At 41.7% G+C, this 24,782-nt stretch overlaps 1 protein-coding gene across 1 annotated transcript in view; it reads right to left on the bottom strand.

Moving 5' to 3' along the window:
• otogl (otogelin-like) overlaps nt 1-24,782 on the bottom strand; it is a 161,984-nt gene that overhangs the window by 18,091 nt on the left and 119,111 nt on the right. Inside the window, exons 35-47 of the mRNA XM_080191498.1 lie at nt 22,579-22,721; nt 22,299-22,322; nt 22,089-22,178; nt 19,818-20,007; nt 17,980-18,200; nt 16,394-16,532; nt 11,065-11,256; nt 7,976-8,188; nt 6,160-6,264; nt 5,605-5,712; nt 4,198-4,299; nt 2,295-2,399; nt 2,185-2,208 (exon numbers count right to left, since the gene is read on the bottom strand). Coding sequence (XP_080047624.1) covers nt 2,185-2,208; nt 2,295-2,399; nt 4,198-4,299; nt 5,605-5,712; nt 6,160-6,264; nt 7,976-8,188; nt 11,065-11,256; nt 16,394-16,532; nt 17,980-18,200; nt 19,818-20,007; nt 22,089-22,178; nt 22,299-22,322; nt 22,579-22,721 — 1,656 coding nt within the window. The remainder of the gene's footprint in view (nt 1-2,184; nt 2,209-2,294; nt 2,400-4,197; nt 4,300-5,604; nt 5,713-6,159; nt 6,265-7,975; nt 8,189-11,064; nt 11,257-16,393; nt 16,533-17,979; nt 18,201-19,817; nt 20,008-22,088; nt 22,179-22,298; nt 22,323-22,578; nt 22,722-24,782) is intronic.

The raw sequence follows: 24,782 nt of genomic DNA, 5'->3' as shown, positions 1-24,782 counted from the left end.
CCTCCAGCCAAAGTTTCCAGAGTCAGTACAAAGTATATTCAAACTGTTTCAAGTGAATACACTTCATACATTTGTGTGTAGATTTGTAAATATTTCTTAATGGCTTAATTTATATCATATATTTCTAAGAATAAATGAAGATGCACATCCGTAATATATCTTACATGATATATTGATGGCATCATAGTTCGCTGCCATTTGTTTAAAAGTTCAATTAAAAGGAAGATTGAAGCTAAACTGACGTTATACCTCTGGAACTTCAGCTCAATTCTAAACTAGGCTGGAATTCTGGAAACCAGGTTTGAGTCCCACCATGGAAAAGGTTGGAATTTGAATTCAACAAAATATATCTGGAATTAAGAATCTACTGATGACCATGAAATCATTGTTGATTGTGGGAAAAACTCATCTGGTTCACTAATGTCCTTCAGGGAAGGAAATCTGCCATCGTTACCTGGTCTGACATACATGTGACTTCAGAGCCACAGCAATATGGTTGACTCTCAGCTGCCCTCGGGCATCTAGCAATGGGTAATGAACGCTGCCAGCCAGTGACGCCCACTTCCCAGGAATGAATAACTAGAAAAGACCTAAGCTAGGCTAGACCAATTAATTTCTTTTTCTCCGTGTGGTGTACGTATCCTATGAAAAAGAGAGTTTGAGAGGCTTATTCTGATTTCAAAGGCAACATAAATCCACAGCAAAGAACAACCCACTATATAAATATTTCCATAATAATTATCAGGGTCTTTGTGAGTTGTAGGGAAAGAAAACAGTGCTGGTTCTACAGGAGACTGGGCCACTAACTCTGTTTCTCTCTCCACGGACACTGTCTGACCCACTGAGTGTTTCAATCATTTCCTGTTTTTATTTCAATGTTCATACTGTTTGCTTACAAAGAATCAAAATGTTGTCAATGTGTGACTGTGCGAAGAGAGTCATTTTAAACCACAAGTTCAACAACTTTATAACCGAAACAAGAAAAATCAGGAAGCATATTTAGGTAGTACGTTGGTGAACTTAAATCTGAGCAGAAATGTTTGATTTTTCACAAGCAACAAAATTTGCAAGGACAAAGAAATTGTAACTGGAAGCAAATGCAGGTTCGTAACGCAGTTCACAAAAAGTGCAGTGCCCTCTCACTTCATGCAACAAATAGTTGCAAAGTATGCACCATGCTGTTTTAGAAACATTTATAATTCAACTAAAGCTGGTGAAAATCAAGCCAAAAACTATCAGTGTAAAGTTACAAAACAAGGAACTCACTGCAGATAGAACGAGTGCAGCCACAGACATTTTGAAAGTCGGGGTCCTCTGTTAGAACTTCTCCCTGAAATTTTGTGTAAATAAAATATGTCATCCAACAAAATTGTAAATTATTCATAAAAGTTCAGAAAAGTAAAAGGCCCACAAAAGCCAACTTCTTAAATCATGTGTCAAATTAATTAGGCTCACACCCAAAAGACAACCTTAGCTCATTCCCAATAATCACTTGACGACTGTTCTGAGGTCTGCTCTGCGGAATTGCTCAAATAAATATAGGGCTTATCTGTTCTTTGCTTGTGTTATGTTAATTTTGGTACCCAGTAATTAGCTAGTCCTCTGTGGAGGAGTGGGGAGGGTGGGGGGAGGCTGTTTCTTAGTCTGATCGGGATACCCTTTTAAATGGACATCCGGACAACTGATCTTTACCAGCATGTTTATGCCACAACCTTCAACATGACAGTGTGAAACACACCCTCTGTGTTTTTTTGGACAAAGTGCCATAAGATCTGTGGAGAGAAAACCTGTCTGTTTCTCTGGAGAGAAGATTGCCATTTTTCAGTCAGATCCTACACTTTTTTGACAAGATTCCATACAATGTCCCTTTCTGTCCTTTCTGGTCGAAGGCTCTAATGACTTTAATCAGGCAATTGAGGTTGGCCTGTTAGAATATGAACTCCTTGATTAAGGGCCAATCAGGGAACCTCTTGCTTTGTATTTAACCAGGAGTGTCACTTCCTCTGGGACTCCTAGTGGAGACTGCTGACTGAAAGCACTTTGTACGCTGTTATCAGACTTGTAAATAAAGGGATTTTGGCGAAGGGACTTATTACAAAGGCACATTCTACTAACAGTATAGCTTCTAGATTACATTACCCTAGTTTGCATTGCTAAATTTACATACCACTTTACACAAAGTACTGGTAGTGTTTTCACAGTTGCAGTCTGTAAGAGGAGAAGGTGGAAGTTAAATTAATGAAAACTATTTTGATGTATTCAAAACGCTGCTTTTAATAATAACTCATAGTTACCACATTGCCAATCAGGACAGCAGATTCCTGAAACAGATTTCTTGACTAGTTTAGTTCCCAGCGTACAGGTCTTGTCTGGGGGAGGGCACAGATTTTCATCACAGACTGTGGTTCAGAAGAAAAGAGGAAAAGCAAAAAACAAATCAAATTATTATATTGAGTAAGATTTAAATTAGCAAAGGAAGCTTTACCAAATTGTTGTTTAGTTCAAATCATCAGATAGATTTCTTTCAAAATTGTGGGGTTACACAGATTGAAACAAAGGACAGTCAGGGCCAACAGTACAAAAACATTTTTAAATACTCGGGAATAATCTCAAAAGCATACAGTTTATGTCAATATTTTTGTCTGATGAAGTTTCTTATACTACCTATCTTATAGCAGAAGCATCTATGAAAAAATGGACAGACACAAGGAATAGTAAGATAAATGAGGTCACATCAGAAGAGACATGCATAGGGAAAAGGAGAGATTAAGTTCATAAAACACAACTGAGCTGTGGGAGGCTCAGAAATCCAGAAATATATATAGAACACTTGCTACCCCCGGCAAGTGACTCATCTCCTTATATCCATCCTTCCCCATACACAGTTCTCCCTATCTTTTAATCACTCCTTCCTCATATTGAGTCATTTAGGATTGTATTGGATGGGGGCTCTCATAGAAACATAAAATTCTAACAGGATTAGACAGGGTTGCTCAAGTAGGATATTCACAATGGCAAGTGTGGCTGTCCAGACCAGCAGCCACAGTCTGAGGATAAGTGAGGGTCAACCATTTAGGACAGAGATGAGGAGAAATTTCTTCACCCAGAGAGTGGTCAACCTATGGAATTTCATTTGATTTGTTCTATTATTGTCACATATATTAGTGTACAGTGAAAAGTATTGATTCTGGATGCTAAACAGACAAAACATGCTGTACATAGGGAAAGAGTGCAGGATGTAGAAGTTTGCTACCACAGCAAATAGCTGAGGCCAGAAAATAGAATGTTTACAAGGAGCAGTTAGCTATAGTTCTTGAGGTGAAGGATATGTGGGAAAAGGCAGGATCAGGCTATTGAGCGCGATGATCTGCCACAATCATAATGAATGGCAGAGCAGGCTCGAGGGCAAATGACCTCCTCCTGCTCCTATTTTCTATGTTTGTATATAACTGCAACACGTAGTAGATTCCTTGTTTCCATCGCACATGAGATTTTCACAGTAACTTCATTGCATGTAAGCCTACTTCTGACACGAATAAATAAACTTCAAACAATCCATGGCACCATTGCACATATTCATTTCTCCTGTCACTCTTTCTCTGTAAGAAGTCTCCCAACACCAGGTTAAAGTCCAACAGGTTTATCTGGAATAACGAGCTTTCGGAGTGCTGCTCCTTCACCAGGTGAGTGGAGAGGTGGGTTCACAAACACGGCGTATATAGACAGAGACACAGTTGTAAGATAGTGGTTGGAATGCCAGTCTTTACAGGGAATCAAGTCTTTACAGACACAGACAGTGTGAGTGAAGGATAATCACAGGTTAAAGAAGTGTGAATTGTGTCAAGCCAGGACAGTTAGTAGGATTTCTTTTTCTCTGATTAACATACACTTTGGAAAGTCACTCCATGAGTTTAGTAAATTTATTAATTCTACACAAGCATTTCTAAAATACTTGTGAATCCAGCACCTTTTCAATTTGACCTCCTAGACATAATCATTCTCATTATTAAACAATGGAAGATAGTATTCCATCAAATGATTGCCTTCAATTTGTAAATACGAAGGTTAGCTGCTTAATGCCATCAATGACAAATTAGTTATCCTTTGAATAACAACTTTTATTTCAAAATTCTCATAGATCTTTACAAGAATTGTTTACCATCCAAAGGAAAATGGTGAAGTCGTTATTTCACTCACCACAGTGGTATTGTGGACAGCAGCGATCAGTGGTGTTGAGGTCTACTACAAGAATATCCCCCTCATTGCATACAGGAATTGGGTCAATGCACGACTCACACACTGGAAAATTGGAAAGGAGATTTTCATACTTATCTTGGGTTTAATTCACACTAAATGCATCATTAGACACTTTTTCAAAAGAAGCACGGGGTAGTTGGCTAATACAACCAATCAGTGCCATACCAAAGGCATTGGGTGGGATTCTCTGACCGTGCTTGCCCCAAAACTGGAGAGTCCCACCTGAGGTAAATGGATCTTTGTGTGGTTCCCCCTCCTCCCCCACCACTGCCCGCTATGATTCATGTGGTGGGTGGGGCGAGAAAATCCCCCCCTCCTATAATCTTTAAAAAACAGTAATTATCCCTAACTATACTGTCCATAACCATAGAACCACAGAAAAATTATAGCACAGGAGGAGGTCATTTGGCCCATCTTACCCATGGGCACCAGCTGCCCTTTCTAATCCCACCTTCCTGCACACAGCTCTGTAGTTTACATCACTTAAGCTGCAGATCCAGGTACTTTTCATAAGAGTTTAGGGTCTTTGGCTCCACTGCCAACTTGGGTAGTGAATTCCAGACACACACCATGCTGTGCGTAAAAACGTTCTTCCTCTTTTCTCCTCTACTTCTAATGGTACTTAGGATGAATCTATGCCCCCTGGTTCTAGAATTCGCCAACAAGGGAAACAATTTTATCCTATCCACTCTATCTCTTCCTCTCATAATTTTGTACATCTCTATCAAGTCAACCCCTCAGCCTTCTTTGTTCCAAGCAAAATTACACCAATCTATCCAATCTCTCCTCATGGCTGCATTTTTCCATTCCAGGCAACATTCTTGTAAACCTCCCTTGCTCTCTTTCCAGAGCAATTACACCCTTCCTGGTGACCAGAACTGCACACAGTAGTCCAGTTGTGGCCTCACCAGTGTTCTAAACAATTCCAACATTATATCCTTACCTTTCTATTCTATACCTCTGTTAATGAAGGAGAGCATTCCATATGCCTCCTTTGCAAGTGTGTCTACTTAAACTGCTGCCTTTAGAGACCTGTGTATTTGTACGCCAAGGTATCTCACTTCATCTATCCTTCTTAGCACATTCCTATTAATTGTATATTCCCTATAACTCTTTAACCTAACATTCACTGTCTAAATAAAAGGGCACAACAGGCACCGAATATATCCTATTACATAATACTGCGGAAGAGAGTAATTCCCTTGTGGCAAGCTAGCTGATGCACACCAGGTTGCCAGCTTCATTTCATGGGATTTGTGGGTCTGCTTTTAGAAGTTGCTTTATTGACTTGAAGACGAGTTTAACATGTGAAGTGAAAAAGCCCACATTTGAACACAGTTGTCTTACCACACTGAAAGGAGAAACAGCAGGAGTTATCTTTTCGTACTTCAACAAGAAACTGGTCCTCTCTACATACCGGTGGGGAACTAGTTGGACATGCCAGAGGATCACATTCTGTGTATTGACAGAAAAATTAACTATATTTTGTTCAGCACTCCACTTACAAAGCAACAAGAACAATCCATATTAATGTGTAAATAAAAGTATTCAATTGAGGACATACAGAAATCAATGGAATATTTAGATAATGTCAAGTTTGCAGCGCACAGCTGTATTAATTCATTTGTCTTCTGCTTTGAACAATTCAATCAAAATACAATGGTATTTTAACTTTGGTTCACTCACTGGAAATAAATCCAGAAAAGCTCTTTCTTACATTTACCCATTTTTTTACATTTGCAACCTGTGTGTTTCGTGCTAAATTTTTGTCACTAACACCTGTGTGATTTTTCATTCCACTGACTTTAACAGATGCTAATCCACAATTACTAGTTGTCCACCTTCGCCTAAAGTGAAAATAATCCCCCCAAATTGTTATTGTAGTATTTTCTGTAAACTTACCACATCGGTATTCAGGACAACAAGACACGCCACTGTAGCCTATCACCAACTTATCTCCATTTTCACACGTTATAACATCAGTTCCACAGATTGTCAAGTTGCACTCTGAGGAAAATATGTGCAATGAGAGAGTGGTTACTTGTCATGTTTGCCCCTTTTCTGAATTGTTCTATTTGTTAAAGAATAGTATACTTAAAGCTTGAAGTCTATTTATTAGTGTCACAAGTAGGCTTACATTAACACTGCAATGAAGTTACTGTGGAATTCCCCTAATCAACGCATCCTGGCGCCTGAGGGAGAATTTAGCATGGTCAATGCACCTAACCAGTACGTCTTGTGGACTGTGGGAGGAAACCAGAGCACCCGGAGGAAACCCACGCAGATGCGGGGAGAACGTGCAGATTCCACACAGATAGTGACCCAAGCCTGGAATTGAACAACAGTCACTGACGCAGTGAGGCAGCAGTGCTGACAACAGTGCCACTGTGCCGGGCCTTTATCACAGAGCTAGTCCGAGACTATATTTTCATGTAAGTTATTTACTCTCTATTTACATCTAAAACAAAGAAACTCTGCAAACCTGTGAAATGTTACAGAGGGGTGACCAGTATCCACTACTTCAATTCTGTCTCAAATCCTCAGGATGGGATTGTTAGAATACTATCCACAGGTGACTATACAGATGGCAGTATGACAATAGTACCCATCCCATTAAAGAAGTAAAACTCAGGAATGGTATCTGAGGTTCCAGTGTGACTGAAGAAAACTACCAGCAAATTATTATATTTCAAAGTGCCCCATGCGCTCTCCCAACATCATGGAATAAAGAGCCAACTTTGTCTAAGTTCCAGTCCCTCAGTTGATCCTCTGTAATGTTATACGAGGCCCTAAGAGAAACACCTACACCAACATAAGTAGAAGTTTTCACTTTATCTTCAAAGAAGTAGAAACCCAGTTTTTCAAGGAGCCAGGCCAAATATTGTGGTTCCTCCAAACAGAATGAGGTCCAAATTCTACCACCTTGATTGAAGTCTATTTTTATTAATGCATCACTAAATATTTCATCACCAGATTTAAATTTCACTTATGTGATGCAGAACCACTCTGGTAAAATACCTGATTGTAGTTTTAAATGACAATTTTTCTCATAATTTAAAGATTTATCTCAGTACTTCTCTCTTCAGGAATTCATCCTTTTCTTTTACTTAACGTTTACCCTAACACAGAATGTGAGAGGAGAAGAGGCAAGACAAGTAGAAAGTTCTCCTTGTGTCTGCGTGGGTTTCCTTTGGGTGGTCCAGTTTCCTCCCACAGTCCAAAGATGTGCAGGTGCGGTGGATTGCCCATGCTAAATTGCCCTCTTAGTGTCCCGAGATGTGTAGGTTTTATGGATTAGCCATGGGAAATGCGTAGGATTACGGAGATAGGGTAGAGGAGATGGCTTGACTCTGAAAGAAAGTCAGTGCAGATTCAATGGGCCAAATGGCCTCTTCTGCACTGTACGGATTCTATGATTCTGGAAGTAGTCAGAAGAACCAGAAAGCAGAATGACTGAGAAATGCAAACTGTGAGCAAAGGAAAAAATAGAAAGTTGAAACAAAGACAAAATTCTGTAAAAGCACACACTGAAAAAGTAGAAGGAAAAAAAGATAAGAATGAAAAACAAACAGGGATAATAGTATAGCACAACTGCCTCACCCCTTATTACTGAGTGCAGCAAAACATGTTATACTTCTTTAAAAAAATGTACAAATAAATTCAATTGCCATTGTTCAAAACAGAACTGTGCCATTTTATTCTAATAATTAATGCATACCACAAATCTTCTTTGGACAGCATGCTCCTTCCTCAATAACATCAATAATTATCTCTCCCTCTCGTTCACAGATAGGTGTTGATATTTCACCACATTCAGGCTCCATGGCAATAATAGTTCCGTTCTCCAAACATTTGTACATACAACATCCTTTATGTGATCCATTCCAGGTCTCACCTGCTGCCCGTGGCAGGCCTTCATTGTCTGTGCAAGCTAGGTAAAAAGATATAAATGTTTAAAACTAATATGAGCTTAGGACTTATCAAGCTTTGATTTAAACTTTTGGCAAACTAAATTTGTGCATTAATTTAACACTACCAATGAATTCAGTTCTAATTGCAACGCCTGTGTGCACTCATTTGTCTTCCTCTTCTTAAGAAGTTCAGGATTGAGGATGACTTGCTACCACTCTGGTTTGATGGGCACTAGGATGGCTGATAGGTCCAGTGCATGATCTACAGATTCTACCACTTGTGGTGCTTGAAGGTTGGAGTAGGTAAGTTGGGAGGATTGAGTACTCTCTCCAGAATCTCAACATTACCTCTATGAGTTCTCGACCAAATCTCTTGATATGTTTGCTGCCTTCCTAACTGAAGCTTCATTTTGGTCAGTCACAAGCTAAAGACTCCCATGAGTTAGTGAGAATACATGACATCTTCAAGGGAGCTTTGAGGACATTTCTAAGTATTCCTGCTGTCATCCTGGGGGTGTCCAGCCACAACCAATTTCCGGGTAGGGTAGTTGCTTCAGGAGTCTGATGTTGGTCGGACGATTGAAAGATCCTGCCCAACAGAGCTGGTTTTGAGTGATTTGCACCTCTAAGCACATTGGCTTGAGAAAGGACACTATTTTTGGATCATCTTTCTTGGCACTGAATTAGGAGGGTCTTGCAAAAGCATTGCTGGTGGTACTTTTCCAATGCTTTGAGATGCAAGTCCTCCAGGCCTCCAAAGCATACAGGAACATGGAGATCACTGCTGCTCGGTACACCATGACTGTAATTTTGGGTTTAAGATCCAGGTCTTCAAATGTTCTTTTTTTCAGTCAGTCGAAAGCTGAGCTGGCACATTGGAGGCAGTGATGAATTTTGTCATCTATGTCTGCTTTCATTAAGAGATGGCTCTCAAGGTTTGGAAAATGGTCCATATTTTCCTGGGTCTCATCGTTGATCCAGTTTATACAACAATCGCTTTGCAGAATCCATGGCATTCATCTTCCTTTATCTTTATACTTGTCTCTACTTTACACCGACAAGAAGTCCATGAAATGCATTACATGCACACACAACGAAAATGGTTACAACATTAATGTTAGTTCACGCCAATTCTACTTCTGTATTAAAAATCAAATTAAACTGGATGCAATTGCCAGCAATTTAATAAATCCAATATCAAACAAACAGCATGTCATAAAGCTGGGTAATTTCTAGCGACTAGCGGGACTGATGGTGGACAAGTCCCCAGGACCAGATGGAATGCATCCCAGGGTTCTGAAGGAAATGGCAGAGGTGATAGTGGATGCCTTAGTGATTATTTACCAAACTTTGCTGGATTCCGGGGAAGTGCCGGAAGATTGGAAAACGGCTAATGTTATGCCGCTGTTTAAAAAAGGTAGTAGGCAAAAGGCAGGGAATTATAGGCCGGTTAGTTTAACGTCTGTTGTTGGAAAAATGCTTGAATCCGTCATCAAAGAAGAAATAGCGAGGCACCTTGAGAAGAATTGTTTGATAGATCAGACGCAGCACGGATTTGTTAAGGAAAAGTCGTGTTTGATGAATTTATCGGAATTCTATGAGGATGTGACTAGTGTGGTAGACAGAAAGGAACCGGTGGATGTGGTGTTTCTCGATTTTCAAAAGGCGTTTGATAAGGCGCCGCACAAAAGGTTGCTTCAGAAGGTTAGGGGGCATGGAGTTGGGGGTAAGGTGTTAGTGTGGATAGAGGATTGGTTGTCTAATAGGAGGCAGAGAGTTGGTATCAATGGGTGCTATTCTGATTGGCGGTTGGTAACTAGTAGAGTGCTGCAGGGATTGGTGCTGGGGCCTCAGCTATTTACCATTTATATAGATGATCTGGAGGAGGGGACTGAGTGTAGGGTGACGAAATTTGCTGATGACACGAAGATGAGTGGAAAAGCAAATTGTGCGGAGGGTGTGGAAAGTCTGCAGAGGGATCTAGATAGGCTGAGCGAGTGGGCGAGGACCTGGCAGATGGAGTAGAATGTTAGCAAGTGTGAGGTTATCCACTTTGGCAGGAATAATAGTAGGAGGGATTACTATTTAAAGGGCGAAAAGCTGCAGCATGCTTCGGTGCAGAGGAACCTGGGGGTCCTAGTGCATGAGTCGCAAAATCCCAGTCTGCAGGTGCAGCAGGTGATCAAGAAGGCAAATGGGATGCTGGCCTTTATAGCGAGGGGGATAGAATATAAAAGCAGGGAGGTCTTGCTGCAACTGTACAGGGCACTGGTGAGGCTGCAGCTGGAGTACTGTGTGCAGTTTTGGTCGCCGCACTTGCGCAAGGATATTTTGGCCTCGAAGGGAGTGCAGAGGAGGTTCACTAGGCTGATACCGGAGATAAGGGGGTTAGGCTATGAAGAGAGACTAAATAGATTGGGTCTGTACTTGTTGGAGTTTAGAAGGATGAGGGGGGATCTTATAGAGACATATAAGATAATGAAAGGGATAGATAGGGTAGAGGTAGAGAGATTCTTCCCACTCAGAAAGAACAGCAGGACTAGAGGCCACAGCCTCAAGATAAGGCGGGGTGCAGTTTAGAATGGAGTTGAGGAGGAACTTCTTCACTCAAAGGGTGGTGAATCTCTGGAATTCTCTGCCTGTTGAAGTGGTGAAGGCTACCTCGCTAAATATATTTAAGACATGGGTAGATAGGTTTTTGGTAGACAAGGGAATTAATGGTTATGGGGAGAAAGCGGGAAAGTGGAACTGAGCCATTTCAGATCAGCCATGATCTTATTAAATGGCGGGCAGGCTCGAAGGGCTAGATGGCCTACTCCTGCTCCTATTTCTTAAGTTCTTATTATGTTATGTTCTATTTGTGTCATATTTCTAAATTACTGCAACATTTACTAACCACATTGTTCCTCTCTAACACAGTAGTTGGAGTCGGGTTGATGAAGCAAAGTTCCTCGAGGACAAACACAACTCTCACTGATGAATGAACAAGTTGAGTCATGCTCCAAATAGAAGTCCTTGTTTTGACATGTTTTACTCTCACAGGCTGGCACACAAGGCTGGTACTCCATGCCAAAGGGGCAGCTAAGTGCTGTACATAAAAGGAAGGAATCACATTATTGTCAATATAACACTGTAACAATATAGAATATGAAATTATCATTTTAAATTTAGCTAATTAGCTGAATGAATATCTTTCAAAATAAAACATGCAGAAGCTGCAAAGATCTATGCAGCTCTCCTCAGCGTACCAATTTAAGGTGAGTCCATTAAGATCAATAGTGGTCTTGTGGTGCAGTGGGTAGCCTCTGAGCCAAAGGCTCTGGGTTCCACCCCAGGAGTTGATGTTAAGAAAGACATGTTCATATTGTGGTCAAACAGGTTGTGTAGCAACCTGCAAAATCCTTCCAGCACATGCCAGTGGGAGGTGGTAAGAGCGGGAAAGATTTCTGGTCAGTGATATTTTATGCAGAGTGGAGTCCCTCAAACTATAAGCCCCTATAAGTTCCAAGTACTCTCCTATGCCTTCTGCATCATTAGGTGCAGGAAGAGAAATGACAATTATGATCAATTCCAGTTTAAGACGTAAAGCTGCATCCAAAATGTTGTAAAATTCAAAGTCCAACCACAGTCAAAGTTCTTCAACCAAAATATTACTTGTGTGAGTTCAGCATGAAAGCATTCATGTCAATAAAAATCAACCTCAGTAACGTTCTGGGTCATCTTCACAAAATAGCTAAATATTTATGAAAATGTCCTATGGTATAACACTACTTATCAATGACCTTGGGTCATGTTTCAGAATTTCTGACTATATTACCACAGGAGGATCTTGGTATAATTTATAATAAAATTGCAATTGAATCATTCTCAAATGGTGCAATACACAGAACAGTGAAGCTGAAAAAAATGTTTTTTTATTATTCTGAGGTGTTTTTGATCACTGTCTGGGCTGACATTTATTGCCCATCCCCAATTGCCCTTGATTTGAGTGACTTGCTAGGCCATAATATATATACGAGGCCAGATCCTCTAAAGGGTATTAATGAATCAGATGGGTTTCTACAACAATCAGGGTCATGATCAGGCTTTTATATCTAGATTTTTATTGAATTCAAATTTCAACATCTGCTGTGATGGGATTCAAAGCTGAGTGTCCAGAGCATTACCTTGGGTCTCGGGATTCCTAGTCCAGTGACAATATCACTATACCATTGTCTTCCATATATGCAGGTGAAAAGGATGATGAGAATGCTTCAGACAATGAAAGTTCATTTGGAGATTGCAAAAAGCATTTGCATTTTATGAGGAAGAAATGCTTCTATTAATGTGATTGCAGCATGAGGTATTTGCTGAGAACATGCGCTTGGAAGAACCTAAACCTAAACTAATTAGTGGGGGGAGGGTGCGAGGGTAGGTGACATTACGGGGTCTAAAGTAAAGGAGAGGGTACGGGTAAGGGAAGAGGCCAAGGATGTCCCAATAATAAAGGGATAGGGGGCGTGAGTATGGTTGGTGGCGTTCTGGCAAATAGGGTACAGGTGAAGGCTGGGATGAAGGCACTTTATCTGAATTCACGAAGCATTCGGAATTAAATGGATGAGCTGGTGGCGCAGATCAGCACAAATGGATATGATCTGGTGGCCATTACAGAGACGTGGCTGCAAGGTGACAGGGACTGGAAGCTGAATGTCCAGGGGTATCAAGTGTTTAGGAAGGATAGGCGGGAGGAAAAAGGGGGGGGCGTCGCTCTGCTGATTAAGGATAGCATCAGGGTGGTAGTAAGGGATGATATAGGAACCAAAGAGCAGAAAGTGGAATCGTTGTGGGTGGAGATTAGGAACAGCAAAGGGAGGAAGACGCTGGTGGGTGTCATTTATAGGCCCCCAAATAATGATCTGGAGGTGGGGCGGGCTGTTAACGCGCAAATAAACGCAGCGTGCAGGAATGGGACGGCGATAATTATGGGGGATTTCAATCTACATATTGATTGGTCGACCCATGTTGGACGCGGTGGGCTCGAGGAGGAGTTCTTGGAATGCTGCCGGGATAGTTTCCTTGAACAGTGTGTGTTGGAGCCGACAAGGGAGCGAGCTATCTTGGATCTGGTGTTATGCAATGAGGCGGGTAGAATTAGGGACCTTGTGGTGAAGGATCCTCTTGGCAAGAGTGATCATTGTATGGTGGAGTTTCTGGTGCAGATGGAGGAGGAGAAAGTGGGTTCCCGGACATGTGTCCTTTGTTTGAATAGAGGGGAGTACGGTAGGATGAGAGAGGAATTGGCGAATGTTGATTGGGGGAACGCGTTGGAAGGTAGGTCTGCTGAGGAACAGTGGAGGATCTTTAAGGAGATCTTTCTTGGTGCTCAGCAGAAATTTATTCCGATGGTTAAGAAGGATCATAGGAGAGATAATCAGCCGTGGATAATGAAGGAGGTAAAGGAAAGTGTTAAATTAAAAGCGGATGCGTTTAGAGTAGCTAAGAGTAGTGGGCGAGAAGAGGATTGGGAGAGGTTTAAATGTCAACAAAGAATGACAAAGAAGTTGATAAAGAAGGGTAGGATAAACTATGAAGCTGGGCTAGCGCTTAATATAAAAAAGGATAGCAAGAGTTTTTATAAATATATAAAAAGGAAGAGGCTGGCTAGGGTGAACGTTGGACCCTTAGAGGATGAGAGGGGGGACTTAGTGGTAGGAGATGGGGAAATGGCTGAGGCCTTGAATAACTTTTTTGTTTCGGTCTTCACGGAGGAGGACGTGAATAATTTGCCGGGTGTTAGCGATGGAAAGATGGTAGGAGTGGAGGGCCTGAATGACATTATTGTTACTAGAGAGGCAGTGCTCAACAGACTGGAGGGACTGATTGTTCACAAGTCCCCAGGACCGGATGGAATGCATCCAAGGGTTCTGAAAGAAATGGCGGTGGTGATAGTGGATGCCTTGGTGATTATTTTCCAAACGTCGCTGGATTCCGGGGAAGTGCCGGAAGATTGGAAAACGGCTAATGTTACGCTGTTGTTTAAGAAGGGTGGCAGGCAAAAGGCAGGGAATTATAGGCCTGTTAGTTTAACGTCTGTTGTAGGTAAAATGTTAGAATCCGTGATCAAGGAGAAAATAGCGAGGCATCTTGAAGGGAATTGCTTGATAGAGCAGACGCAGCACGGTTTCGTTAAGGAGAAGTCGTGTCTGACGAATTTATTGGAGTTCTATGAGGATGTGTCTAGGGCAGTGGATAGAGGAGAGCCGGTGGATGTGGTGTTTCTTGATTTTCAGAAGGCGTTTGACAAGGTGCCTCACAAGAGGTTGTTACAGAAGGTCAGGGGGCATGGAGTTGGGGTAGGGTGTTAGCGTGGATAGAGGATTGGCTGTCAAATAGGAGGCAGAGAGTGGGGGTCAATGGGTGCTATTCGGATTGGCAGTTGGTGACTAGTGGAGTGCCCCAGGGGTCAGTGCTGGGGCCTCAGCTATTTACCATTTATATAGATGATCTGGAGGAGCGAACCGAGTGTATGGTGTCGAAATTTGCTGACGACACCAAGATTGGTGGAACGGCAAATTGTGCGGAGGGTGTGGAGAGTCTGCAGAAGGATCTAGATAGGCTGGGCGAATGGGCCAGGAACTGGCAAATGGAATTTAATGTTGGCAAATGTGAGGTTGTCCACTTTGGTAGGAATAATGGTAGGAAGGACTATTACTTGCATGGCGAAAAACTGCAGCATGCAACGGTGCAGAGGGACCTCGGGGTCCTTGTGCATGAGTCACAAAAACCCAGCCTACAGGTGCAGCAGGTGGTCAGGAAGGCAAATGGGATGCTGGCCTTCATAGCGAGGGGGATTGAATATAAAAGTAGGGAGGTCTTGCTGCAGCTGTATAGGGCACTGGTGAGGCCGCAGCTGGAGTACTGTGTGCAGTTTTGGTCGCTGCACTTACGCAAGGATATTTTGGCCTTGGAGGCAGTGCAGAGGAGGTTTACTAGGCTGATACCAGAGTTGAGGGGGTTGAACTATGAGGAGAGGCTGAATAAACTAGGCTTGTAGTCATTAGAGTTTAGAAGAATGAGGGGAGATCTCATGGAGACATATAAGATGATGAATGGGATGGATAGGATAGAGGTGGAGAGGCTCTTCCCGCTCAGAAAGGACAGTAGGACTAGAGGGCACAGCCTCAAGATAAAGGGGGGTCGTTTAGAGCAGAGTTGAGGAGGAACTTCTTCACCCAAAGGGTGGTGAATCTCTGGAATTCTCTGCCCATTGAAGTGGTGGAGGCTGCCTCGCTAAATATTTTTAAGACGCGGGTTGATAGGTTTTTGATAGGCAAGGGGATTAAGGGTTATGGGGAGAGGGCGGGAATGTGGAACTGAGACACGACAGATCAGCCATGATCTTACTGAATGGCAGGGCAGGCTCGAAGGGCTAGATGGCCTACTCCTGCTCCTATTTCTTATGTTTCTTATGTTTCTAACCAATTTGCTTAACAGGAATATTGACTAATCCTTGATTGGAGGAGAAATTAGAGACTCACATTTCATTTTGAGCACACGTACAGTTACTTCGCTCCATCCAGAGCACCAGGGGAGGAGATAGGTGGTGGCATAGTGGTATTTTGACTGGACTAGTAATCCAGAAACCCAAAATGTAGCTCTAGGGACTTGGGTTCAAATCCCATGGCAGTAGCTAGTAAAATATGTATCCAGTAAAAATCTGGAATTAAAAGTGTAATAATTCCAATGAAGCCATTCTGATTGATGTTAAAACCCATCCTTAAATGGTCTATGTGTCACTCCAAAACCACAGCAATGTGATTGACTCTTAAATGGATTTAGCAAAAGGCAGTAAAGCCCACTTCCAATGAATAGAAAAAAAAATGAAGGAGACTTATGGATAAAGTGACCATGAAGATTTAAGAAGACTGCTAAATCAGTATCATTGTTCTTCTTGCAGTTAGTCAAATCAAGGAAGATTTAAAATCTCCTACTCTATATATTCACTTGGTGAGTGCAATGTAGCATGAAAGCGTTAATATCAGAAGGATGTTAGTGAATTTCAACTAGGAGGAACAAAGCACTGGATAGGATTTTATTCATTTTCATTTTGAGGTAGGGAGATTCTATAGTAATCAGTTCGTCCAAAACAGATATGGAGGCTTGTTACTGCAGTTTCATTATGAATAAATTAAATAATTAATTGTAACATAATAGCTATTAATAATTCAGCAGGTCAAAACACTTACGGCAAAATTCTGGAGTCCTCCATGGAATACAAACATTGTATTTATTGCAAGCAGCTGCATACAAAGCCAAAGCATCACACTGATGCGTCACATAGTGAAAATCCCTAATCCACAGCTCACAAAATATTTCTGGAGTAACCTTGAGGTGAACAAGACACTTGTGAAAAAGGACATTAGAGCAACATGCTTGAACTGATAGAGAAATCAATCTATGTGCCTCAAAACATATTCCTTTCACAATTTAATCTGTATATCCAAATTTTACCTAATTACAATATCAATTTTCAAAAGCTTCTTTTACTGTTGTGTGACTTCTTAAGATATGACAGCTTGAAAATGCACCATACTCAAAAAAAAGATTTTTTTCTGACTTTAAAATTTATATTGCAGAATGTAGAAATGCACATGAATGATTACCAACTACTTGACCCTCCCATTATATACAAGTAACTCTTTTCTTGGCATATATTACAGGGGGTCTTTCCTTTACTTTCCTGTATGATGAATAAAAGGGAATATTGTGATGATACTGTGCTATTGATAATATGCACCAGAATTCTAACACCCCACCCACTAGGGAATCAGTGCGGGTGAGGTACGGACAACAGAAATGACTATTGACCTCAGGTGAGAATTTCCAGTCTCGCTTGAGCAAGGCTGTAAAATCCCACCAGGGTTCTGTTTCTATAGATTGCTCAAAGTTCAGATTTTTTTCTACAGGCAGTCAGTATGTTTGGCAGGAATACAGCTCAGGTGCTGGGAAAGCAGAATACTCACTCATTTTAGTCATGTAATGTTTACTAAATAAGACTAATGGACTGTTGTTTATAAATTGGGATTTCCCCTGGATTTTTCTAATGAAAGGAATGGAAAGTTTTGTTCAGGTATTCAGTGCCATGAGATGATATGGTGAATGGGAGGAGCCAGGTTTGTTGCAGAGAAACAGCTTTCTGTTTCGGTTTCAAATTCAGTTGCTGGCTGGAGCTGTTTACAGACCGAAGTCTGCTCTCTCTGACAGCTCCAAGAGAGTCTACACTCATTTAGAGCAAGTATAGCTAGTGATCGCTAACTATATTTAGAATAGATTTTAAGTCTACAGGAAGAATGTTGTTTAATGGAACTGAAATAGTGACAAGTTAGAAATTAGAGTTGTTCCCTTCCATGTTAAAAGATTGTTCAACTGTTAAGAGTTAACCTGCTTTATTTTGTTAGAGTCAAGCTTAAACTATGTTATGAATAAAGCTTGTTTTGATTTTTAAAAATCCCTTATTTGTCCGTGAGATTACTCCTGGAGTGAAACATCCAGTTATGGCAAAATAAAAAAATTGGATTCTAGTCTAGCTCATAATATACCTTGGGATTCTGCTCCAGGATCCTAACAATATTCTAAATAAATCAACATGTTGCACTGTCGAAGTTGGAATTAAAAATCAACACTGACAGATTAGAAAGGAATAGTGAAGAATGATTCATTAATATTTCATCAGTTCCATTACTTGTCTGTCTATTACACACAGATCATTCAAGTATTTAATCATTCTAAATGTGATGTGCAATTTTCAAAAGGATGCAGCATCTCTACTTACATGTTGATGACACAGGGTCCAAGGATTCTGATTCAACATATCAAAACACGCAGTACAGTTACCAGTAGTACAGTTCTGTTTTCGGCATCTGAAACAATCAGTCTCCAGTCCAGATGTTTCAACCATCCAACTTTCAAGGAAAAGACCAATATTTTCCACTTCTGTGACAATGGTTCCATTTGGTAGCTTCAGATCATCAGCGGGACTGCCATTACAGCAGCCTAAAGTAAAGAGACATTGATTGGCCCAAAACTTTAGTGGTAACATTAATAATGATGCAGTTACATTATTCTGATCAGTTATTTGAATGACGTGGAGATGCTGGTTTTGGTCTGGGGTAAACGCAGTAAGAAGTCTCACAACACCAGGTTAAAGTCCAACAGGTTTATTTGGTAGTAAACGCCACTAGCTTTCAGGCTTTGCCCTTTCATCAGGTGACTTACTTGACGAGGGGGCAAACCCCGAAAGCTAGTGGTGTTTACTACCAAATAAACCGACTGGACTTTAACCTGATGTTGTGAGATTTCTTACAGTTATTCAAAAACAGCATTTAGACTTGAGTGTATTGTCCAAACTGTATTTTGTTGAAACCAATATTTGTTTCAATGAATGGGGTTTACAGACAAATGGGGGGATTCTCCAGCCCCATCAAATGGCCTGCGGGAATCCTGATGCCTTGCCTAATGCGGCATCAGCTAAACGTTGGGACTCCCATCAGACATGATGGCAATTGGGATTCACCCGCCTTGCACCACTGGCCCTGATTGGGCTCCTACCCACTCTACGCGGGGGGAGGGGAGGGTGGCTATGAAGGGGGGCTGTAGAGGGAGGGTGATGCAAGCCAGTATCTGAGACTGATGTGGCGTATTCCGGCATTCTCACCATTATGACACTTGGCTTTTGGGGTGTTGGGGGCGGGGGGTGGGATTCCACCTTTATAGTGAAAAAACATAAGAACATAAGAACATAAGAACATAAGAAATAGGAGCAGGAGTAGGCCATCTAGCCCTTCGAGCCTGCCCCGCCATTCAATAAGATCATGGCTGATCTGTTGTGGCTCAGTTCCACTTTCCCGCCCTCTCCCCATAACCCTTAATCCCCTCTCTTATCAAGAACCCATCAACCCGCTTCCTAAAAATATTTAGCGAGGCAGCCTCCACCACTTCAACGGGCAGAGAATTCCAGAGATTCACCACCCTTTGAGTGAAGAAGTTCCTCCTCAACTCCGTTCTAAACCGCCTCCCCTTTATCTTGAGGCTGTGCCCCCTAGTCCTACTGTCTTTTTTGAGCGGGAAGAGTCTCTCCACCTCTATCCTATCCATCCCATTCATCATCTTATACGTCTCAATGAGATCTCCCCTCATTCTTCTAAACTCTAGCGAAAGAAGCACTTTTGCAGGAGAAATTGTTTGTTGTCTATGCCATGATGTGGACATGCCGGTGTTGGACTGGGGCGGATGGACACAGTAAATAGTCTCACTACACCAGGTTAAAGTCCAACAGGTTTATTTGGTATCACAAGCTTTCAGAGTGCTGCTCCTTCACCAGGTGACTCAAAGCTCATGATACCAAATAAACCTGTTGGATTTTAACCTGGTGTTGTGTGACTTCTTACTGTTGTCTCTGGACAGGAGATCAACAATAATGCACCGTCCATTTATTAAAACTAAATGTGTCACACTTGGGCTTCATTAGCTCAAATGTCCTATTTATAAAGCAGCAATGAACCAGAACCGAAGATGTATGGAGTGATATTATTTATTAAAACTCAATTACTGCAATGAAGTTTGAAAGGATGAATGGATACAAAATTCAAATCTGGAATACAGATTACTTACCACACAAGCCTTTAGTTCCTATAGTTCTGTTGGACGGCAAACCGAATTCCAGTACAATGATACCTGTGCTACGGTACCACTGAATAGTAACGCCAGCTGGGGTTGTGATCAGATACATTGCTCCAGTGTCCTGTATATGGAAGCCTAATTTTGTGAATGGGAGACGAGCAGGTCGAGAGTTCACTGTTGTCTGCAAATATAATAAATGCAACTGAAATCTTTTCATACGAAGTCCTTCACACAAGCTGAACAACTATAGATGATTATTAATCATTTATGAAGAGTTAATTTGGGTTGTACAGTGCCACAGTGATTAGCACCACTGCCTCACAGTGCCACGGACCTGGGTTCAAGTCCTGCCTTGGGTGACTGTTTGGGTGGAGTTTGCAAGCTCTTCCCCTGCTGGCATGGGTTTCCTCCGGGTGCTCTGGTTTCCTCCCACAGTCCAAAGATGCACAGGTTAGCTTGATTGATCATGCTAAAATTGCCCCTTAATGACAGGGAGATTAGTAGGGCAAATACGTAGAGTTACAGGCTTAGGACCTGGATGGGATTTTTGTAGGTTGAATGGGCCAAATGGCCTCCTTCTGTACAGTAGGGATTCCATGATTCTAATATTTACAAAAAATTGATCTGAGCATTGATGATGTGTACTGCTAGTCTGTGATTAGGTGAATAAATCAGAATATGTGGTTACTAATCTTTCAGGTTATCTGCAAGAACTGACAAATTAGGAGCATGATTTGCTGTGGCTCATGAGGCACCAGCCACAGAATACCCAAATTTATTGCACAAAATTCCAAAAAAATTAGCAAGGATTGGAGGCTTCATAGCTCTGCAATGAACTATATTCAAACTAAATTCCTAAAGGCTTAACTCAACATACGATGCTTCTCCCAGTTCAACTACAAACAATTTCCAGGCCTGTTCAAGCTAGATCACATTCCATCTTGATTGCTCCCCTGATAATGGCCTTCCTTTTCAGTTGCCCTTTCCTCTTCTGATTACCTTTATTCCCAGTTACTTCCCCGTTCTCTACCTGGATTGCCTTCTTTTCCAGACATTCCGCCATGCTTTACCAACACCATCCCTGCCCTCATTACCCTTTCATCTTCATTTCACCCCAATCCCAATCCCAATTCTTTCCCAATCACTCTTTTCTTTGACCTTTTTCTCCCTCAGTTATCTTCATCCTGAATTTTCAAATCTCGCCAGCACACTGTGTAAGGTTGCCCAATGTCAGATTCTAGTTAGGGTGCATTTACTCGAACCAGCGCCGGAGTGCGGCGACTAGGGGAATTTCACAGTAACTTCATTGCAGTGTGAATGTCAGCCTTACTTGTGACTAATAAATAAACTTTAAAGAGGAGGGATTGGTCACAGTTTGTGAGGCAAATTAATTTCTAGGCTGACTGCTTGAGACAAAAGATCAATGCCACTGATTGTTTATTGATATAGTGTTTTGCCATGAGTTTCATTTACATAATTACATAAATGTATAACATCAGTTAAATTATTTAGAGAATACAGCGGAGTTCTCAAATAAATAATGATAAATAATAAACAAATAAATAATACAGTAGACATTGGCTGGGAATTACCACCCCTCCAAACAAAGTGTGCTTTTTAGCAGTGGAAGGGGCTCACCATTGGCCATCGGCTTGATCTTCCAGTCCCACCGAGGTCTACGTATTGTATGGCTCAGCTGTTGTGTCATGAAACCCACATGGAAAAGGGGACGGGGGCGATGGGGGTCACCTTCAGTGAACTGGAAGATCCTACCAGTGGAAAGGGCTGGAAAATCTAGCCTATTATTTGGTAACTGAAGTATTGGCCTGGGATGGAAGTCATGAAACTACCAACTATCATAACAAATGCAAGAGTAAAAAAAATTAATCATTTAACTATATGTGTTACTACTGTAAAATTAATGGCAATAACAGTGGTAGTTTTATAAAGAAAATGCAAAAATTTAAAGTAAAGTACATTTATTAGTCACGGTTTACATTAACACTGCAATGAAGTTACTGTGAAACTCCCCTAGATGCCACTCAATGGCACCTGTTCAGGTCAATGCATGTCTCTCAGTCTGTAGGAGGAAACCAGAGCACTCCCACTCATGATGGGGAGAATGAGCAAACGCGACACAGACAGTGATCTTAGCCAGGATTCGAATCTGGGCCATTAGCGCTGTAAGGCAGTAATGCTAACCACTGTGCCACTGTGCCGCCTGTCACTGACACACTCTGGTATTATTAACATCACACTCACCAGTCTTTCCAGTCGATCAATGAGAACTCTATGCTTACGTGAAGTTATGTTCAATTTTTTAAAGCACAATCCAGAATTTCCTCCAGGCACCTTAAAGGTAAAAGCAATGATAGCTGGTAAATAAAATCATTAAAATAATCGTATTACTTTAAGTGATAATTTGGAATGAGTCATGTTAAAATGTATTGACAGTAATAGTCTTGTACTCACAGGACGTCGTATAGAATTTGCACTCTGTAATTAACAAAACAGTGTATTTCAGAAACAGTTCAGCTAATGTTTAGTGATTAATTTTCATAGATGATAAAATATAGTTTGAAATACTACTCCTTCATAATTAATTGAATAACTATCCAGAGATATAATCAAATGAATATATCTAATGGTCAATAATTACTGAAATTGTTGATGTAACTTATACGTGAATGTCTTTTAATCATCACTTTTTATTCGGTATTTGGTTCTAGTGTTAGAAAATATTAGGAGTTACCTCCCGGGTAGGACACTGCTCAATGTGAGCAACGATAGTTTCTTGTGGTAGCAGAGTCAATACATAGGCAGCGGCATCATATATTCCCACATCATTGCCATCAAATGTGATGATGTGCAGGTCAGAAAATATCGAACAGCGACCTGACAAGGCAAATATATTGGTTTGAAACTATTTCTTGATTTGATTTGATTTATTATTGTCACATACAGTAAAAAGTATTGTTTGTTGCACGCTATGCAGACAAAACATTTCTTTCATAGAGAAGGAAATGAGAGAGTGCAGAATGTAGTGTTACAGTCCTAACTAGGATGTAGAGAAAGATCAACTTAATGGAAGGTAAGTCCATTCAAAAGCCTGATGGCAGCAGAGAAAAAGCTGTTCTTGAGTTGGTTGATAATTAGCCTCAGACTTCTGTATCTTTTTCCAAAGGAAGAAGGTGGAAGAGGGAATGTCTGGGGTGCGAGGGATCCTTAATCATGCTGCCAAGGCTGTAGGAAGGGCAGAGAGAATCAATGGATGGGAGGCTGGTTTGCATGATTGATTGGGCTACATTCACGACCTTTTGTAGTTCCTTGCGGTCTTGGACGGAGCAGGAGTTGTATCTAGCTATGATACAACTGAAAGAATGTTTTCTATGGTGCATCTTGGTTAAAGAATTGGAGAAATATGGTGTTTTATTATTATTGCTTTTGGTGCACTAAATAGATGATTTTCTTCTTCCTGTATCTGTGTCTGCAGGCTCAGCAAATCAAATACGGATGAAGATCCGTTATGTTAAGTTCCTATCCACACAATACCCTACATATGCCACTATTTCCCAAGGCTGCCCACAATATTGTCCTGTGCTTGGAGTGCATTCTGAACCTGAATTGAGGGGGAAAGGGGGGGTTCCCTCACTTCAATTTGCCCTTTATCACTGGGCTCTCCAGTTGTGAGATGGCTGAAAAAAGCAACACAAAGGATTTGGGCCAGCCTCTCTGGATTAGAGTGGATCATCTTGGGGAATCCATGGGCAGCTTGAAGATTAAAGGAAAGGCAAAGATTGAAGCTTAGAATCATAGAACCCTACAGTGCAGAAGGAGGCCATTCAGCCCATCAAGTCTGCACCAAGCGCAATCCCACTCAGGCCCTACCCCATAATTCCAGGCATTTACCCTAGCTAATCTCCCTGACACTAAGGGTCAATTTAGCATGGCCAATCCACCTAACCTGCACATCTTTGGGCTGTGGGAGGAAACTGGAGCATCCAGACGAAACCCACACAGTCATAAGAACATAAGAACATAAGAAATAGGAGCAGGAGTAGGCCATCTAGCCCTTCGAGCCTGCCCTGCCATTCAATAAGATCATGGCTGATCTGTTGTGGCTCAGTTCCACTTTCCCGCCCTCTCCCCATAACCCTTAATCCCCTCTCTTATCAAGAACCCATCAACCCGCTTCTTAAAAATATTTAGCGAGGCAGCCTCCACCACTTCAACGGGCAGAGAATTCCAGAGATTCACCACCCTTTGAGTGAAGAAGTTCCTCCTCAACTCTGTTCTAAACCGCCTCCCCTTTATCTTGATGCTGTGCCCCCTAGTCCTACTGTCTTTTTTGAGCGGGAAGAGTCTCTCCACCTCTATCCTATCCATCCCATTCATCATCTTATACGTCTCAATGAGATCTCCCCTCATTCTTCTAAACTCTAACGAGTACAAGCCTAGTTTATTCAGCCTCTCCTCATAGCTCAACCCCCTCAACTCCGGTATCAGCCTAGTAAACCTCCTCTGCACTCCCTCCAAGGCCAAAATATCCTTGCGCAGGTGCGGCGCCCAAAACTGCACACAGTACTCCAGCTGCGGCCTCACCAATGCCCTATACAGCTGCAGCAAGACCTCCCTACTTTTATATTCAATCCCCCTCGCTATGAAGGCCAGCATCCCATTCGCCTTCCTGACCACCTGCTGCACCTGCAAGCTGGGTGTTTGCAACTCATGCACAAGGACCCCGATGGGGAGAACGTGCAAACTTCAGGCAGACAGCGACCCAAGACCAAGAATTGAACCTGGGTTCCTAGTGCCATGATACAGCAGTGCTAACCACTGTGCCACTGTGCTGCTTGGTGGAATAGCACTTCTGGTAAAGCCACAGGATTCTCAGGGAACAGCTAAAGTCCCAGACTGGGATCCTCCAAATTCATCCATGGCTGGGATTCTCCTGTC

The sequence above is a fragment of the Carcharhinus amblyrhynchos genome, chromosome 6 (assembly GCF_965287045.1).
Source record: "Carcharhinus amblyrhynchos chromosome 6, sCarAmb.v2.hapA, whole genome shotgun sequence".
Classification (NCBI taxonomy): Eukaryota; Metazoa; Chordata; class Chondrichthyes; order Carcharhiniformes; family Carcharhinidae; genus Carcharhinus; species Carcharhinus amblyrhynchos.
Note: the sequence above shows the minus strand (reverse complement) of the source record. Positions and strands in the feature narration are given on the sequence as shown.